This window comes from Rattus norvegicus, chromosome 4 (assembly GCF_036323735.1).
Source record: "Rattus norvegicus strain BN/NHsdMcwi chromosome 4, GRCr8, whole genome shotgun sequence".
NCBI lineage: Eukaryota > Metazoa > Chordata > Mammalia > Rodentia > Muridae > Rattus > Rattus norvegicus.
In genome coordinates, this window is record NC_086022.1 from 104,742,263 (window position 1) to 104,761,584 (window position 19,322).

Here is a 19,322-nt window from a genome sequence, read left to right on the forward strand (position 1 = left end):
ACTTATACTGTTTACCATTTATTGGAGAAAGAAGCAAATTTGCATGCAAATAAGATGAATGTGCTTGTTTATTTTTACATAAATAAATCTTGACTGAATTTTTGACACCATGGGGTATAGATACTGTAACATGTTTCAGAGTTGATCAGAATTCTGATTTTAGAGTGGTCAATGCTGAAAATATGACTTCACATAAATGCATCATACAAAATGGCAGAAGTGCATACAGGACCATTTGAGAAGTTGGAAGTTCTGTTCAGCTCAAAATTTACTGAATGATTTTTTTTTAAGAAATAAACTTGTGTCAGCAATGGAGACAGGAATTTTAAAAAAATCAAACATCTGAACACAATATAATCAAAAGATATACTACCTTAATACCTATATGTTAAAGATGGCATTAGGAAAATATTATCTCTGCTTTCTGTAATTAAGCTGCGATGTTTCTATAAGAACAGAAAGCTTAGTCTGCACAGTCAAAATACTGTGCTCATAATGGTCTCAGCTAGTGTCTACTGCTGTGAAAAGACACCCACCATGACCAAGACAACTCTTATAAAAGAAAGCATTTAACGGAGGCTGCCATAGAGTTTCACAGGTTTAAGGCATTACCATCATGGTGGGGAGTACCTCAGCACACAGGCAGACATGGCGCTGGAGAAGTAGGTGATCGCTCTACATCTGGTTCCACAAGCAGCAGGAAGCGGGTGACACTGGGCCTAGCATGGGCTTTCGAAACCTCAAAGTCCATCCCTAGTGACACGCCCACATCCAAAAAGGCCACATCTCCCAATCCTTCTCAAGTAGTGCCACTTCCTGATGAGTAGGCACGTGAATACATGAGCTTATACAGTCCATTCCTCTTCAAACCACCTCATTAACATGTAATAGTTTGGACCCTGAGCCAAGGTTCAGGCAGTCATTCTCTGGCATTTAGTGACATGACAGCATGCTCAGTGCAAATGCGTCTGTCACGTGTTCAGAACCAAGGCTGGGATTATAGCCCAATGGTAGAGTTCTTGTCTAGCATGTGTAAAGCCCTGGGTACAGTCCTTAATATGAAGCTTTAAAAAATTCCCTGAAATAACAATTAACCTATGCCAGAAACGTTTGAGACTCGATACACATTTGGTTTTTGAATTAATTTTTGGTTGTCGTGGGTTCAAAACCTTTTACTTTCTATGGATTCCACACTGAGTGCACCTGCTCTATAGCTCCTTTCACAGTGTACACTACTGCCTGTGTTTTTAAAAAATATTTGTTCGTTTATTTGTTACTTATTTACTTGTTTTTATGTATGTGGAGGTGAACCATGCCATGCATGTAGAACTCAGAACACAGCTTTCAGGGGTTGGCTCTCTCCTTTCACCTTACTAGGGGGCATCCTGCTGCTATGCTGTGAACTCCTGGAAGCAGGCAGAGAAACTTCACGATCCTCCTATCTCCACCTTCCATGTCTCCCTAGGAACTCTGGGATTGCAGGTGTGCGCACAGCAGCACTGTTTGTTTAGTTTTAACAAGGGTTCCAAGGATTGAACTCGGGTTGTCAGGGTTACACAGCTATCACCTTGGTGAATCTCCCCAGCCATTTTCAATTGTTGTTTGGCATCTGTTATGACTCCCCGCCCCCCAACCGTTATCTCATTCAGAAGATAGATTTCTAAAAAACAAAACAACAGCACCCTTAGCACCCATGGTCTGTTAAGACAGATCAGAATGTAGCTGCCACAAGGGAATTCCACGTGGTTGGCATAGGGAAATTCAGAGTGAACCCAGGACTTTGTGCACGCTAGGCAAACAACTGTCACCCAGAAATATACCCAGCTGCAGGGAAATTCTTTAAAGAACTTACTAGTTTGCCCCAAGCCTGGCTGGACACTGACAGTTGAACCTTAACAGTTTTCACATGAACTTGTCCCCCACTCCAGGTTCTAGGAACTCTGGGGAAACTAGAAGCTTCATTGAAAAGCAATGAGATCAGGCTAGGTCATTTGTGCTGGTTACCAGAACTCAAGTGACTGGCAGCTTGGGTCCACATGGCCTGTCAGCAAAAGCCTGGGGCTCAAGCCTGTAAGACTCAGCTGAACTATCAGCAAACCTAGGACTGGAGACACTACCCACTAGGCCATAGTAATGGGAAAGAAGACCCCCCTCCCCCACCAAGCCAAGAGATGAACTTATAATTGGGTCCTAGACCAGTGACCCCTCACAAAGAAGCTGGCAGGTACAAAGTGTCCTGGCCCTCTGTAATTAGAGCTTCCCGTTCTCACAGGACTCAATGGTTTCCTCCAGTCAAAGAATATTATGAGCATAACAGGTAAGGGAAATAGAGCCCTGAAGAGGCTCGTGGATGGTTAGTAGGCTTAAGGAAGATCAGTGCCTTAACCCAAGCTTGTTCCTTCTGTAGCCCAGGTCTGAGGGAAGAGGAGACTGCACCTTTGACTTGACCAAAATCCAAAGCTGTGCCTGTGGTGTTGGAAGTTTTCTTGTTTTGTTTTGTTTTTTGTATATTTGCTTGTTTGGGTTTTCTTTTTGTATATTTGTTTGTTTTGTTTCTTGCTGCTCTTGAACTTTGTCAATGTGGGTGATCTTGGTCTCTTTATGTGTCTATTCAGTGAGTAGGTGGGATATGTCATTTAACTTTTATTTAAAACTATGCATGATTGTGACATTATTATTATTATTATTATTATTATTAATTTTTACTCTGTATATGTCTCTTTGTGAGTTTATGATGCATGTTTTCAGGTGGCCACAGAGACAAGAGGAGGCCATCAGATCCCCTGGAGTTAGAGTTGCAGGTGTTGTGAGCCGCATGGGTTCTGGAAACTGAACTCTGGTCCCCTGGAAGAGCAGCAAATGCTCTTAACCATTGACCTGTTTCTCCAGCCCTGACTTTTTTATTGAGATAAGGTTTTTAAAGTGTAGTCCAGGCAAGCCTGTAACTTACTATGTAGCCCAGGTATGCTTCATACTCAAGGAAATTCTCCTGCCTCTGCCTTCTAATTGCTAGGATTACAGGTGTGAGCCTCACGGTACTGCTTTTTGAAATAGCTAGTAACTCTGTGACTTGAATTCTCACTCATCTCCCTCAAATCGTGACTTAAGAAAGTCACTGGGGTTGTGCACAGATGGGCATGTCTGAGGTGTGAGTTAGGGGCAGGTATGGTCATAGTATTCTCCTAGCCTGCTTTACTTGTCTCCTTCCTGTCAGTCTAGAAGTCTGCAGCATCTTCATCTGCTGTGCCAGGCCCTGGACCAGCCTCATGTCCCCAGAGTTGGTCCCCATTTGTAAGGCATTTCCTAAATGGGGTAGACAGGGAGTGAGAGGCCAAGCAGAAGTTCCAATAGAACTTGTGTTATAGAGTTCATGTGTCCTTCTCTTCCTCAGATTCCAGAAAAGCTACCCAAGACTCAGACCTTCCAAGAGAAATCTGGGATTGATGTTGACTTGCCCCCAACCTCTGGGATTGATGTTGACTTGCTGTACGTAGGAAACTTCATGCCTTCCTTCCCATGTCTATCTTAGGCCCCAGAAAGCTGCATCTTGACATCTATAATCAAGGGAATACCTGTGTGTGAGACTTTTATATGCCAGGTATTGCTTTTACACAGGCAGTTGTGTGCATGGAGTAGCACACTATATAAAGGGCACTCCCCACAGATCCTCCCAACATAAGAACTTGCTGGGTGCATGACTCTATCACTATTACCTTGGTGATTATTTCATTGGTGGTAGACCGCAAAGATCCTAGGCTTTCCCCCTTCCCTCTTTTCTGCCCTCTTCCTTTCCTTCATTTCTACCTTTTAGCTGTTATTTTAAGCACCATGTGCATACTAGCTAGTATGCTACCATGTTGGACTAGCTCTTATATTAGTTAGTTAGTATTGTACCATGTTGGACTAGCTCTTATATTAGTTAGTTAGTATTGTACCATGTTGGACTAGCTCTTATATTAGTTAGTTAGTATTGTACCATGTTGGACTAGCTCTTATATTAGTTAGTTAGTATTGTACCATGTTGGACTAGCTCTTATATTAGTTAGTTAGTATTGTACCATGTTGGACTAGCTCTTCTATTAGTTAGTTAGTATTGTACCATGTTGGACTAGCTCTTATATTAGTTAGTTAGTATGCTACCATGTTGGACTAGCTCTTCTATTAGTTAGTTAGTATGCTACCATGCTGGACTAGCTCTTTGGACAGGTGGTAGATGAAAAGGGCTGAATGAGGGGCAGAAGCTCCTATGGTCTGCAGTGAACACACAAATCCAGCGTTTGAGGTTTGTGTACTCATCATGGCACACTGAAACACCAAGTCCCAGGTTTCATTGACCTCACACTCCAGTGGGAGTGGCTCTCAATGACAGATATAGTGAAGGGAGTTCAGGAATGGTCATAGCTGTTTCACAGGGCTCCACTCTTGCATGGTTATCAGATGTGCATAGGTCACCTGTGCCTATGAGCCATATACCCAGCCCAACAACTCCATCCTCGAAGTTTTTGAAGGAGGAGGAAAGGGTTTAAAACAAGGGTAGATTCAGTCTGAGGTAAAGAACTAGCACCAGAATCAGCGCTGGCCTTCTTGGGACCCCTGCTTTGCCCACTGGAGGTATCTTAGTGGCTTGTTGCTCTAAACCCTCACTGGTTTCTCTTATTTCTGTTCGTTCACTTGATTGTTTGAGTGTAGTGTGTTGAGTAAGAGGGCAGCAGGGTTGGCAGTCACTGGAGCACTGCCTGCAGCCTCGAAGGTCCCTTTGATTCCCCTGCAGGCCTTTGTGGTCTTCTGTGCAAGAAAATCATCGGCCGGATCAGAAGCAGCAAACTGCAGAGGTTCTGGGGAGTTTGTGTGATCAAGGTGATAGTGTACATCCCTACTGTACTGTACTATTGGCATGGTCCTAAGATGTCTTCCTAAGCCACTGATGTACTTAACATGAGCTCTCATCAATTCAAATTCCTCCCTCTCATTTCCACCTACCAGAACTATATGGCCTAGAGGCAGACACTTGAACCCAACAAATTTCTAGATGTAGTGGGAAGCTGCTGCAGGGCTGGGTATCCAAAGCATTTTGTCATTTTGGCGATTATGATTCAAGTGGGAGGGAACTGGCCAGGAACAGAGAGGACTCCCTGCAAAATCTGTCTCCACGGGCTTAGCACAGGCTGGGATGACAGATCAGAGTTACAGAGAAAAGAGAAAGAACACTGAGGATGGGAAAAGAGAGGTGGGCTCTCAGGGCTGGAGCAACAATTTCCATCCCTTTCACAGTTGTCTCCCTGGCCTGTCAGCCAAGCTGCAGCCACATAAGGTACACACCCATCCACGCACAGGCACACGTTCATACGTGCCCTCCTGTCCCCTGGCTTCAGAACTCATATGATTCACTGATTACAGGACTGACTTGCTGATCTGACTACTCCATATCTCCTACTACTTCTGCACCCCAAGAGCTATGGCCTTGTTATCTTTTGATGGAGTTTTCTTTGCTGAACTATCACTGATTGAGCTCATTCCGTGTGCCATCTATTGAGAATCCCAAGGAAGGAACACAGTGAGGAAGAATGTAGAAGCCAGCCCAGCTGAGTGGAGGAAGTGGAATGGGAGTAGAAATGTTACAAATTCTGGGAGAATTTACAGGGAGGCAGGCAGCTGGAGGATGGGAAAAGAGCAGAGAGATACTAATTCAAGCATAGAGGAATGGATACCTTTGACACCTTCAGCTAACCTGTGCCTGTGACCTCTAGAGAAAGGGGGGGATGACTAGGCTGGTTTTGACGAGACTACCAGTCTCACTAGATGTTTAGACAATGGCAGTCACTTTGCAAGACAAAATTGAAAGTCTCTGATAACAAAGTACACGCTCTAGTGAGAGCAGTCATCACAGTCAGGACGGTAGCCACAGACTTTCCACACCATCCAGGACCTGTCCCTGCTAGAGCAATAAGGACCATTAGAAATTTAAAACGGAGGCATGGCATACCCTGGGCTCTGACTTATAGCAGTCTATGTAGCCTAAAGGTAGAGAAGAGGATGGACGGCTGACGGCTGGGAGTGAAGAGGCTGATACTAAAGTCTAAACAGAGGAGAAATAGGCTGTCAGGTGGCCCTTGCTGAGAGCTGCCTCCGATGCAGGAACTGGAGAGGTGAAGATGCACCGGGTAACACAACTCTGCTCCCCATGACAAACAAGAACATCAGAGATATTTGGAAGCATCCCTATGGCCTTTCCCCAAGGCCAGTTCTAGTTAGGCCGAACGTCCCTGTATCATCCTACTTCCCTGTTCCTGGCTTTGAGGCAGGGATGGGGCAAAGTCAGCAGGTAATGCCATCTTTCTTTTCTTGGCTCTACCAGACAAAGTGATCTAAATTTTCAGACTGCTGCTTTACACAGCTTACACCTGCTGACAGTAGGTGCCTTCAAAGGGAAGGGTTGTCTGAACTCAGGCTTGCCCAGAATCGTTGAGAAAGAATTCTCAGAATACAAAACAGCTTTAGGGACTGATAAAATATATGTAAAATTATGTTTGTATAATAATAGAAAAATTGAGAAATAAACATAAGGCTACGTGAAAAGGTTTTGAGTTCAAAGGTATTTTTCTCCACGTAATGCACATATACATGTGTGTTTATATATGTGCATATGTATATGTAGCTACATGTGTATAAATATATTACATATACAAGTGTGCACATGTATAAACACATACATATGTACACATAGGTATATATGCATGTATGCATTGCTAGAGATGTGATTCACATGTCTGTTGCACATATATACATCTGTCAACATACATTTCATGTATGCACTCTTATTTCATGAGCGGTGATAAGACACCAAAAATGCACCATTTACAGAGAGCTTTGCCCTTGATTGGACTCACTAATGTTTGCTGAATTAGAACAAACTTCTGCCTTGCCCATTCTGATTTTTATCGTTGACCATTGCTCTCAGGAGTTAATGTTTGATCCTGGCCATAAAGAAATCGACAATCACTGACCTATGGCCTATATTTGAGGAGGAAGAAGCCCCTTATAAAATAGCCAACAGTGGGTGGCCTGGCAGACAGAGCTGTTGTGGTCAGCTGTGGAAAGGAAACCTCATTGCCACCATGAACTTCTCCGGCAAGTACCAAGTGCAGAGCCAAGAGAACTTTGAGCCCTTCATGAAGGCGATGGGTGAGTGCTGAACGAAACCCCAAAGCTGATATAATGGCAATGAGGGGCTATCCCTTCTGTCAGCAGATAGTCAAGGTCTGATGCTGAGGTGGGAGGAGGGGTCCAGGGTATACCAAATAGAGGAGTTATCCAGTGACTCTCCTGGTCTCTTGGTACTTGTCCTGTTCCCTACTGAACAAGGCTAACCCAGAGAAGTGGAAATAGCCCTGAACTGGAGTATGAACTGACTTGAAGTATGTGTCCACTGGTACTTTATTTATTCTAAGACCTTGTTCCTTCACTTACCCATTTGTTCATATTCTTTTAGCAATCATTATTCAAGGCCAACCATATCTCAAGCACCATGCTTGTACATATACCAGGGAGACAGATGGGGCTACAATTCTGACCAATTATTTGGAGATAAATGTTATGAAGTTTACCCTAATATGTATGACTCTATACTAGACATTGCCATGCAGTGCCCACAGTAAATACTCACCATAAAACTGAGTTGGCCACTGTTATATTCCCATTTTACAGTTGAGGTGTCTGGGGACAAGAAAGGTGAGGTATCTGTGACAAAGATCACAGTTTAGAGAGTGTTTGAGTTAGAGTTAGAAGCAGGTGCTGGGTCCCAGGGACCCTATTGAACACTCTATGTCTCCCAGGGTGCAGGGGTTTAGGGGGAGACTTTGTGGTGGTGAAGGCTGAGCCTGGGACAGAGAGCCCTGTGTCAGAGGGTGAAGCAGGACAAAGGAGGGTACCAACAGGGAAAAGATGAGGGACAGCAAGAGCAGGAAAGGATACTCAGGTCACCCCAGGACTCAGCTTCTTTCTCAGACAAGTCACAGTCATGAATTTGAGGATTCCTTAGTTGTGCAGGGGACTCTCCACTCTTTCTGTGAACTCCATGGTTCCCATGAACCTCTGTTCATGTAAAAGCACAGATTAGTTCTGAAATCTGCAAAGCCCTTTTCTAGGGAAAAGGATTTTTGTACATTATGCCCCAAGAGCCTTGACTCCAGAGGGCACAGCAAGTTTACCTGGCATGGTCCTACTTTGTGCATGGCCTAATCATTCATAGCTTCCCTATGGATTTAGGAGTAATTTATTTTGGAAGATAAACATTCGGGAGGATGAAGTGTTACCACTCTAAGAGCAAGGCCCCCAAAGAAGGGAGGACCTGAGAGAGAGAATGAGTAAGAAGCAGGGAGCCACAGAGGAAAGGGTCCTTACTACAAACGAACCAATGGGCTGAGAATGTAGCTCAGTTGGTAGAATGTTTGCCTAGCATGCATGAAGCCCTGGGTTCAATCCCTTGCACCATATAAACCAGGTATGATGGCACATGACCGCTACCCTAGCACTAAGGATGTGGAAGCAGGAGGATCAGACATTCAAGGTCACCCTCAACCATAGAGTGAGTGGGGTCTCTGTTCCCCCAGTGTTTAACTTTGCATGGTCTCTAACAGGTCTGCCTGAGGACCTCATCCAGAAAGGGAAGGACATCAAGGGGGTGTCAGAAATCGTGCATGAAGGGAAGAAAGTCAAACTCACCATCACCTATGGGTCCAAGGTGATCCACAATGAGTTCACCTTGGGGGAGGAGTGCGAACTGGAGACCATGACTGGGGAAAAGGTCAAGGTATGTAGTCCCACCTCTGTCCACAGTCTGCTTCCCGAAACTTCTAACAGAGACCATGTCACTAAACTACTTCAGCAGAAGACTCAGAGGATTCTGAGAATAGACTTGTCCCAGGGATCATGGGCATCTTGGCTCTCACTATGGAGGATGTGGGGAAAGGGGCACAGAACAGGCTCCTCAGTCTCCAGGTCTCCCAGGTACAGTGCTCCTGGCTCTCAGAGTCCTTCAAGGAGAGCCTGAAACTGGGGCAAATCAGTGTCAGTGAAAACCTTTATCTGAGCCAGGGCAGTTTTACCTCCTCTGGAAGATGGTGCCAGGCAGCAATGTCTCTGTCTGTGAGCTGGGTGAGCAGTGGACAGGTGATAAGATCCAGGGGCTGTGGGTCCATCATCTGCTCCTTCCTGTGAAGCCTGCACAGCCCAGGGTAGCCAGTGGACTGTGCGTCTGTTCTCTGTCCCTACCTTCCAGGCAGCTTTGTGCCTCAGATTCAGCAGGAGGCACTTTAGCACTTAGGGTCACTCTCATTTCTGCCTCTTTTACATGCCAAGGAGAAGAGCAGGCAGGCAGGGATTCTCTGATTGGCTCATGACGAGGGTTGAGGTGTCATGGGTTCTACCACAGCCCTTTTTCAATGCCCACTGTAGAGGTTGATATTTAATCTTGGCTGATGTCCTTTGCTCTTGATTAGGTGTCTTCCCTCCATCCCTCTCTTACTTCCTTTCCTTTTATTATTTCCCCCCAACACCCTTAGCATCTTGCCATGTAGCCCATACTGGCCTCAAACTCAGCATCTCACGCTCCTGCCTCATGAATGCTGGAAAACCTGAAGCACTGTGCCCAGCCACAGCACTGTTTCTATTTACCACCGTCTTGGTGTATTCAGCTTAGAATCGGCACCACAATAAAAAAGACCCAACGGCCACCAAAATGAACTGAATACCCCCGGGTGCTGAGGATTGGAGTTAAGCTACCTCCTCCCTCCATAAGCTTGAGAAATGGGATTTTTTTTTAAATTTTATTTTAGGATTTCTCCCCCCAAGGCTGAACCCCTTAGGTAGGCTTGACATTTTCTTTCATTAATAAACCTTATTTCCATTTAGCGCTAGAGAACTGGAGACTGACAAGACATTTGATTCCTTGTCAGTTGATACCATGTAGGGATCCAACTTCATAAGCTTCATTGCCAGGCCTTGGCTCATGGGCCACGATCTGTCTTCCCTGCAGGCAGTGGTTAAGATGGAGGGTGACAATAAAATGGTGACAACTTTCAAAGGCATAAAGTCCGTGACTGAATTCAATGGAGACACAATCACCAATGTAAGTTGACACTCTGGTCTTGCCACCCCAGTGCTTGAGGTGGATGGATATAAAGGATGAGGGCTAGCCAGACGCCATCTCCCACTCTCCACCCTCTGTCCTGAGACCTGACTCTCTCCCTTGCCTTTAGTCAATGTCTTCCGCTACCTAAGAGGATCCATTACGTACCACAGAGTTGATAGACACCTTATTGAACAACACTTTTCTAAATGGAGAGACTAAGGCAACGACCAGGAGAGCTGGTCAGATGACAGCGTCAGGGTTTCCTCACCTGGGTCTATCTCAGGCTAATCTCACAGCTGTTCACTACTCAAGCCCTAGGGGAGTCTGTTCACTATAGACCTGAGGATTGGCACTCAGGACACCTGCTCTTGTCAAACCACAGCAGAATATCAGGGTGATTTCCTGACAGACAGAATAACAGCATCTTGAGGAAGGGACACCCTTTCCTAATTCACCTGGTGTCTCACTGCTCCAGGAGAAAAATGGGAAATTTTCAAGTTGTTTAATGTTAGCACATTTGGGCCTATTTGGGGAGATTATTTTTTGTTTGTATGTTTTACAATTTATCCTCAAGAAAATATTTCATAATACCTCTTTTGACTTTCAGACCATGACACTGGGTGACATCGTCTACAAGAGAGTCAGCAAGAGAATTTAGACAAGGCTGTATTTCATATTCTTTTACAGTATAAAATTAATACAATAAAGTTACCTCTGTTTTGAAATAATTTCTCCTTGATGATTTCTCATTGTGGTGCTATTGTTTTTATTTAATTGGCGAGTGTGTGTGTGTGTGTGTGTGTGTGTGTGTGTGTGTGTGTGTGTGTGTGCATGTTTTGGGAATTGACCCCAAGGTCTCACACATGTGAGGCATAAGCTCTATCACTGAGTATATCCCAAACCCCATTGTTTTCAGATATCCTTGGTCACCTATAATTTCTTAATTATAATCTGTATGCATCCTCTATATGGTCAGATCTGTGGTTTAATCTCAGCCTGAATACAGATTTCTAATTTATAAGTCCTAGACAGGAATGTCAAGAGTGACCAGGACTATAGAGTATGCAGTGTACCTTTTCCCTGCCAGCCACATGGGCAAGAAGCTGGAATGACAGCGTGCGCAGGACTCTGGGAGATTCCCTGCATAAGGACAGGAATCTGGAAGACCAAACAGGCAAAAGGGGAGCCATTGCCATGAGCTCAGCCACAAATGTCCATCTACCAATGGACAAGCGCTAAAAGGTTGGGCACTCAACTACCAAATTAACATTTTTTCTTTTATTGGAGGGCTTAATGTACAGACGTGGGACAGGTGTAATTCCTCCCACAACATGGGCAGAAGCAGAAAGCAGAAAATGGAAGCAAACCCCTGAATACTACTTTGTCTCAGACAAGTAGGGGCTTGATATCAGTTTAACAGCAAGCAGCAGAAATCCACACATTGAGATCCTATTGCCCAGCCACTCAGAATGTGGCCTTATTTGGAAACATTATTATTGCTGCTATCTGAGACCAGCATAAAGCCCAACAGAGGGCATACACATCTTTCTAGTCTCTGCATCCCCACAGGAAGAGGGGGGCAAAGATGAGAATCCTTAGAAGCTCATGGGCCAGTTTATGGGCTACCTGTCTCAAACAAGGTAGACCGTGAGAACCAGTACCCAAGGTTGTCCTCTGACCCCGCATACATGCCATAAAATGCATATGACACCCCCCCTACTCATGCATAGAAAAGAAGAGTAGAGGGGGCTGGAGAGATAGCTCAGACATCCACTGTTCTTGCAGAAGACCCAAGTTTAGACCCAGTACCCAATTAGGAAGGCTCACAATCACCCATAACTCCTAGCTCCAGGGGATCAGATGCCCTCTGCTGGTCTCTGTGGGAAACTACACTTGTGTTTACACAGACACACACACACACACGCACACACACACAAGTAGGGAGGGAGTTGTGAGGGAGAGGCAGGAAAGAGAGAGAGAGAGAGAGAGAGAGAGAGAGAGAGAGAGAGAGAGAGAGGGAGAGGGAGAGGGAGAGAGAGAGATTAAAATAAAACTAATACTTAAAAAGGAAGAAAAGGGGAATTAAAGTAGGTGTTGTAAATCCGTGCTTTTTAAAATTATCTATAAATGATGATGTCAGTTTAACACAAAGAAAATTACAGAAAAACATATTCCAGGCTGGCCTTCAACTTACTATGTAAGTGAAGAAACCCTTGAATACTTGATCCCCCTAGCTCCATCTCCCAAATGCCTATAACCACCTTGACCAACATAAACTTTACAACAATACTAACAATATAATATCCTTCATGTAAAGTCTGTTAAAGCAGGAAGTAGACAGCATCCATGGGAGCTGAGGACGAAGCCTCTAGGCAACCAGTACACCAAAGGACATGGGGACAGAAGCAGGAGGCTGAGAGCTTTTTACATAATTTATGTTGTTTGACTCTTTTACAGGCAACCAATTTTCTGCATTTATTTGTTTGATGCGGAGGTGATTTAGGAAGTATTTGGCTTGTAAATATAGTTGAGCTAACTGGCTTATGATTTTGGATCATAGTTACCGCTCCTATAAAACACATAATTCAATTTCTTCTCTTGTGGCATTTGAAAGGAGCCATGAGATGATTTGCAAAGCAAATGCTACTCTCAGTTTCCTGGGGGTGGTGTCAGGTGGCCAGTGGGTGTATATACTGGTTTTGTTATCAACTTGACACAAACTTTACTTGGGAAGAAACCTTAACAGAAGAACTGCCTCTATCATATTGGCCCACATGCATAATTGTGGGAATCGTCTTGGGTGATGATTGGAACTACACAGCCCACGGAGGGTAGCACAATCCCTAGGCAGGTGAGTCTGTGTCGTATAAGAAAGTTGGCTGAATACAAGCCAGAGAGAGCAAGCCAGTGAGCAGCGTTCCTCCAGAACCTCTGCTTCAGTTCCTGCTTCTAGGTTCCAGCCTTGAGTTCCTGTCCTGACTTCCTTCACTGATTGACAGTTACTTAGAAGTTGTAAGCTGAAATAAACCATTTTTCCCTTTTGTTGTGGTTTTGGGCATAGCAACAGAGTAGAGCTGGAACACTGTGATATTCACAGCATTGACAGAAACTGTCATTACAAAGAAAGCAAGCTGAGTGTCCTATAGGGGGAAAGAGGCTTGCTTTGTCAACAAATGACAACTAAGCTCTTTGACTCTGAAGCTAGGAAAAATAGTTCAAAGGGTTTTCAGCAAAGTTTCTAGGGATCAGAGAGAATTCCCTCCAAATGAGCCAGGCAGTCGTGGTGCACGCCTTCAATCCTAGCACTCAGGAGGCAGAGGCAGGCAGATCTCTGAGCCCAGGGCAAGCCTGGTCTACAGAGCGAGTTCCAGGACAGCCAGGCTCCACAAAAAAGCCCTGTCTCAAAAAACAAAAACAAAATAAAGCAAAACATTTCCCAAAATGACTCCTACCACGGTCCTGCACTGAGACTAGCTCTGGGTTGAGGAACTATTGCCCTGGGAGATGCTGAACTTGGATTTTGTACAGGTGCCCAGAGAATTTAGTGCCTGAACAAACAGCTGTTGATGGGCTCTGCGGTTTTCCTTTGGTCCATCCTATCTTCACTCCCCACCCCCAACACACTTGTATGCACACTCACACCTGCATGTGAGCACACACACCAGCATGTGAGCACACACACCAGCATGTGAGCACACACCCATGCTAATACCACAGCCTTTTCCCTATACTATGGGCATTTCACCAGCAGGGGCCACTCATCCTGTGAGAACACTTTCCTGGCTAATGTACATTCTTAAGTATGTCCACAAAATAGCTGTTTCCTTTTTCTCCTTTCTTTTGATTTTCTTCCTGTTCTTTTTCACAATTGCCCACATTGGAGTAAAGAAAGTGATTTGAAAGGGTTAAGGAAGGCGGGAGAGATGGCTCAGCAATTAAGAGCATTGACTACTCTAGTTCTAGAGGTCCTGAGTTCAATCCCCAGCAACCACATGGTGGCTCACAACCATCTGTAATGAGATCTGCTGCCCTCTTCTGGTGTGTGTGAGGACAGGAACAGTATACTCAAATGTTCATTGCAGTGAGTCACTGGTCTGGTTCAAGGTCTCTGGCTTCTGCTACTCTATCAATACTGGTCCTCAGCAGCACTCCTCTCACATATCCTGTTGTTGCCCTGTATTATGGAGATCCTGCAATGAACATTTGCAAGTAAAGATGTGTGGACAAAAGGGAATACAATGGGATACGCTGTGATACACTGCAGCTTCCACGACGAGATGGTTTTATATTTTGCTTTATTTTTTATTATTTTATTCCTGTCTTTTGTTTTCTTTTGGGGGAAGGTTGTAAGGGTGGAGGGCAGATATAAAGGGACTAGGGAATGAGTGGGAGTTGGGTGCATGATGGGAAACTCACAGTTCTCTCCGCCTTTACCCTTTTGGGGGTAAGATTTATTTATTGTATATGTGTGCATACACTGTCTACTACATACTTGCACACATCACAGTGGCTCCCACTGTGGACGGGCAGGCCTCTGGGTGTCCTCCCCAACCCACAATGCATGGCAAGGTGGCTGCAGATGGACTTTCTGGGTACTTTGTCTTTTATATATTTGTTTGTTTATCTATTTATTTTACATTTTAATTACTTACTTGGGGAAGGGGATGTGCAGATGCCATGTGCACTTGTGGAAGCTAAGACAACTTGTAGGTTTATGTTCTCTCCTCCCACTCCATGGGATCTAGGGGTTGAACTCAAGTTGTCAGACTTAATAGTAAGCACTCTCAGCCACTGAACCATCGTGCTGGTCCTGATCAGTTCTTACATACATGCTGAGCGTCCACAATTGTCTAGTGTCCCACATCAGAAAAGAATCGCAGGAGGCCTGAGAGCATCCAAGGGTATTTATTTTGTGAGCAGGTAAGGTGAAAGGGCATACAAGAGAGGAGACCGAGACAGAGCCAAGTTATCTGCAGAGAATCTTTTGACTTTGGAAAGGAGTTTGAACTTGACCCAGCAGACAGCAGGTGCTTAATGACAGGTTTACACTCTGCAGATAAAGTGCTTTGTAGGAAAATCCTTCTGGCCATGGTGGAGTTCTAGCCATAGTTTTCTTCCTCAGATCTTTAGAGAGGCAGTCCCTAAGAGAGTCACCAGGGAACAACTATGTCTGATTAGTGGAACCAGAGCCACCCCATTTTAGTGAAGATGCAGATGCCTTCATGGTGCGGTTGGTGTGTAGGACTCTTTTTTTTTTTCTTTTTTTCTTTTTTCTTTTTTTCGGAGTTGGGGACCAAACCCAGGGCCTTGCGCTTGCTAGGCAAGTGCTCTACTGCTGAGCTAAATCCCCAACCCCGGTGTGTAGGACTCTTAAGCATGTTTACTGTGGCTCTCGGGGATAAAGGTTTGCAAGTACAGTCTCCAGTTAAGCCAAGACTCCTTTAACATTCTAAGGATCCACTCTGTTGCTCCCTTTTTGTAAGTTTATATACGTGTTCTAAGCGTAAGACACTGAGTATGGTCTTCACAGTCCTATTAGGGCCAACTGCAAGTTACCAATCAGTGAGCAGGATGCTGGGCAGACCTGTGCACAGTTGGCCCACAAAGCAGATAAAGTCAGTTTCAGTCCATCGCAACCCACCACAACTCACCCCTTACCTTTCTAATGAGAAAAATGGAAACCCCAGGAGAAATGTGGTCTCAACCAGTGTAACACTAACGAGTTCTCTTTAAACGCTGCTGGGGTCTGGTGTTATCCTACAGTCTGTATAAGATAAGCCTTTTAAAAACTCAGCTGCAATCGCTTCTCGGCCTTTTGGCTAAGATCAAGTGTAAAAACTCAGCTGCCAACTTAGGCAGAGGGAGAGTTGAGGAAACTGAGGCAGGAAGAAGGTAACAGTGTGGTATCAGGATAGCTATGAAGAAACTGCTCTTTAAAACAATTAATTAAATTATAGTTTAATTTAGCAGCCACTGGCCATCTTGCCTAGTTAGACTTAAATGAATTGAAACTAAATAAAATAACATTTTCATGTCCTTAAGCTGTTTCTAGTCTCAGTCGTCACATGCTGTTGATGACTACTAAACTGGACCTCGCAGATGAAAGCCCTCCCTATCACCACAGGAAATTCCATAGCATCAAGCTTCTCTGGAAAGACTATCAGAAAGAAAGTCCCATATCCAGAGATGGTTTGCTGGACTTTGCTGAGTGCTATAACATAAGATACTCAAATATACAGTTGTGCATCTCTTAACTTTGAGATAAACATGTCCTTCATTTATTCACTCAATTTACACTAATTGAGCACCTACTGTGTTCCAGGATCTATTCTAGAGACAGGAAGATGAATGAAGGAATGTGGCCCTGCTCTCAGGAGCCCACAACATGATGGAGGGTGTGGTATCTTGGGTGCTGTTCTGAGAATGACAAAGTGTTAGGAGACCTCATACTGGGGTCTCATGGAGCATACTGACTTTGATGCACCTGCAGAGCGCCCGGGAAGATGTGAGGGGCTGGAGCTCAAGATGTAAGATCAGATAACAAACCTGAGAACCAGAAGCCTCAATGTAGTCGTTACATAAAATGTCACCTAAATTCACGCTAGGAGTGTGCAGAACAAGAATAGAATTAACCAAGGACAAAGTCAACTCAGGGACATTTCAGCGTATCAGGGTCAGGTGGAGAAACAAGACCAGTGAAAGCCAGAGAGACCACATCAGAGGCTCATCACAAAGAAACCGAGTCACAGAAACCAAGCTTGGGCTGTATTACACAGGGAAGCTGGCTAGCGTACGGAACTAGAAAGGAGTCGTTTCAATGGAGAGGCAAACATGGAAGGCGGTGTGCAGTGGGTTAGGGAAGAAATGGGAAGAGAGGGGAGACAGATTGAAAAGTCTGAAGAGAACTCCAGCTGTGAAGGTGGCGATCCAAGGGTCCTTGGCATGCTAATTGGCGTCATTAAAGAAGGCCAGTGGTGCCAGGCAGTGGTAGTGAGTGGCTATACTCCCAGGACTCTCATGGCAGAGGCAGGCAGACCTCTGTGAGTTCGAGACCAACCCAGTCTATAGAGTGAGTTCCAGGACATCCAGGGCGAAGTAGAGAGACCCTGTCTTAAAAAACTAAGAGGGGAGGGAGAAAGAAAGAAAAAGATAAGAAGCCTAGTCGGGGGAGGATGGCAAGGCCTTGGATGGAAAGGGTGATAATGGAGTAAGGTCTGGAAGGCACTGGAAAGCAAGAGGCCCAGAGCAGGAACAGAGGGTGGCTAGTGAGAGAGGGGGACCACAGCCGACAGGATAGCTCTGAGAAGGGGACCCCAGTCTACGGTTCTGAGAAAGGTGGAGGAACACACAGTGATCCATTCTGAAGAAACAGGTTGTAGGAAGATGAGAAGCAATAATGGACAAGGTGGGCAGACAACTATGACAAAAAATGACCGGGTCTGGAGCAGGGTCTCTGTGGGAAGAAGAATGGTGACTCAGAGTCACTGGCACGATTCTTAAGGGGATTGTTGGTGTTGTCTCTAAGCCTGAAACAACTGTCAGTCTTCATAGAAGTTTCTAGAGAAGAACTAACCCTCAAAAAGAACCAAGGGTCAGTGCTAATATTCCACAAAGAGGTGCTCACATCCCAGGCCTCAGCCGCAGGGCAGGGCTCAAGGGCAGGCAGGGTACTATTCTGGGATGACAGGTTGGGGACAGAGGAACTAACACTTTAGACAGATTGCAGTTTAGTGGGAACCATAGGACTTCAAGGTGTTAGAGGTCTGGGGTCAGTGATAGCACAAGGCTTCGTAGAAGTTTTCCTTCTACTAAAGGAATTTACTTCATGGTCTCCCTCCATGTTGGTGAGAAAGTTGGAATTCCAGAAACTAAAAGGCCATTCTGGGACCTTCATCTCTCAGTCAGAAGTCAGCCTCTAAGCAAAGGAGAACAAACTGGTCACACTTATGATGAGTTCCTAGGTCGTGTGGACTGCCTTCTCCTAAGGGCAGAAGCCCCCAGAGCACAGACAGGATAAAGGCATCAAGCAGAGGAACTGTCATTCACTCGATATGATGGGTAGAGCCTCATCAGGCCAATGATGAAGCCTAGGCTGAGGCAGACTGCTGAGTATCAAAACCCCTACACACTGCTTCTGAGGGTCCGTCATTGCCAGGCACACACACCGTCAGCTTTACCCTGAAAAGCCTTCCCTACTCCTACAAGTCAATGGCCAGGAAAACCTCAGCTTTCCTTCAACATCACAAGGAGATACAGACTTGGTGGGTAGGACCAGGAAGGGAAAAATTCCTTCTCTGTGTGTTCTAGAGTTATTCTAAAAGTATGCTTCAACTTGGATTAGGAAATTAAGACCACAGGATCCCAAGATCCCTACCTCTTTCTAGGCACCATTGAGTAGATCTCAAAGGGCCAAGAACAGTCCCAGCCTCAGGATACAGGTCATCATCACCCATCCCAGTCTGCAGAACCCTAAATGTTCGTAACTGTAGATGAAACCAGCAGCCCCAGAGACCCCTGCACAAAGAAACAAGCAGCCACCTGAGATTCTAGGTACCTGCCACTCTTAGCTCAGGTGTTTTACACACACACACACACACACACACACACACACACACACACTCACTCACACACACTCACTCACTCACACACACTCACCTCCTCTGAACCCCTCTCCATAGAGTGCACCGTGGCATTTACTATTATGCTGTACCTTGTTTGTTTACATTTTTCTTTCTAGCCGAAGTATATTTGGGGCTTCCTTGTTAAATAGACGGTGGAATCTAGCACCCGACACATAGAGAAAGAGTTGGTCTGAAATGAGAGAGAACTAAGCTGAGTTGAATTGAACCAAAATGGCGGTGGGGGACACAGAGTAGTAATTTCCTCAGCTCCGCAGCCACAATGCCCCCACCCTCCAACAAGGTCCTCATTGCTTCTTATGGAACAGAGCTGGGGCTGGCTCGTTGCTGGGCTCAGCCATGACCTGCATGGGCTGGTTGTTCAGGGCAGCCTCTCGCATTTTGTGGTACATGAATTCATTTTGGCGGAACATACGCAGCTCCATCTCTGTCTGCATCCGCATGGCCTGTGGGACACAGATAGATACAGCACTGATAAAAAGAAGTTCCCAAGACACAGTTATGAGGGATCTTTGGATAAATGACCCCCTGGTCAGTAAAATTCAACTCTATCC

General features: G+C 45.1%; 2 protein-coding genes across 8 annotated transcripts in view; one reads left to right on the forward strand and one right to left on the reverse strand.

Annotated features, from left to right (window-relative positions):
* Positions 1-2,039: 2,039 nt before the first annotated feature.
* Fabp1 (fatty acid binding protein 1) lies at positions 2,040-10,857 on the forward strand. 2 transcript variants are annotated; one of them, XM_063285516.1, is made up of 6 exons: positions 2,040-2,317; positions 3,392-3,486; positions 6,959-7,182; positions 8,637-8,809; positions 10,034-10,126; positions 10,737-10,857. In XM_063285516.1, exons 3-6 carry the CDS (start codon positions 7,116-7,118, stop codon positions 10,785-10,787), a joined length of 384 nt encoding a protein of 127 aa, XP_063141586.1. In that variant the 5' UTR covers positions 2,040-2,317; positions 3,392-3,486; positions 6,959-7,115; the 3' UTR covers positions 10,788-10,857. The 2 variants fall into 2 exon arrangements, with proteins under 2 accessions (XP_063141586.1, NP_036688.1); NM_012556.2 differs by lacking the exons at positions 2,040-2,317; positions 3,392-3,486 and having other exon boundaries at positions 7,078-7,182; positions 10,737-10,854.
* A 4,161-nt stretch (positions 10,858-15,018) lies between these two features.
* Smyd1 (SET and MYND domain containing 1) overlaps positions 15,019-19,322 on the reverse strand; it is a 54,027-nt gene continuing 49,723 nt past the window's right edge. For 5 of the 6 annotated variants that reach the window (XM_063285776.1, XM_039107313.2, XM_006236632.5 and 2 more), the window contains one exon: positions 15,019-19,214. In XM_063285776.1, the coding sequence (XP_063141846.1) occupies positions 19,056-19,214 (159 nt within the window). In that variant the 3' untranslated portion in view covers positions 15,019-19,055. The remainder of the gene's footprint in view (positions 19,215-19,322) is intronic. The other variant, NM_001106595.1, reaches the window with a different exon arrangement.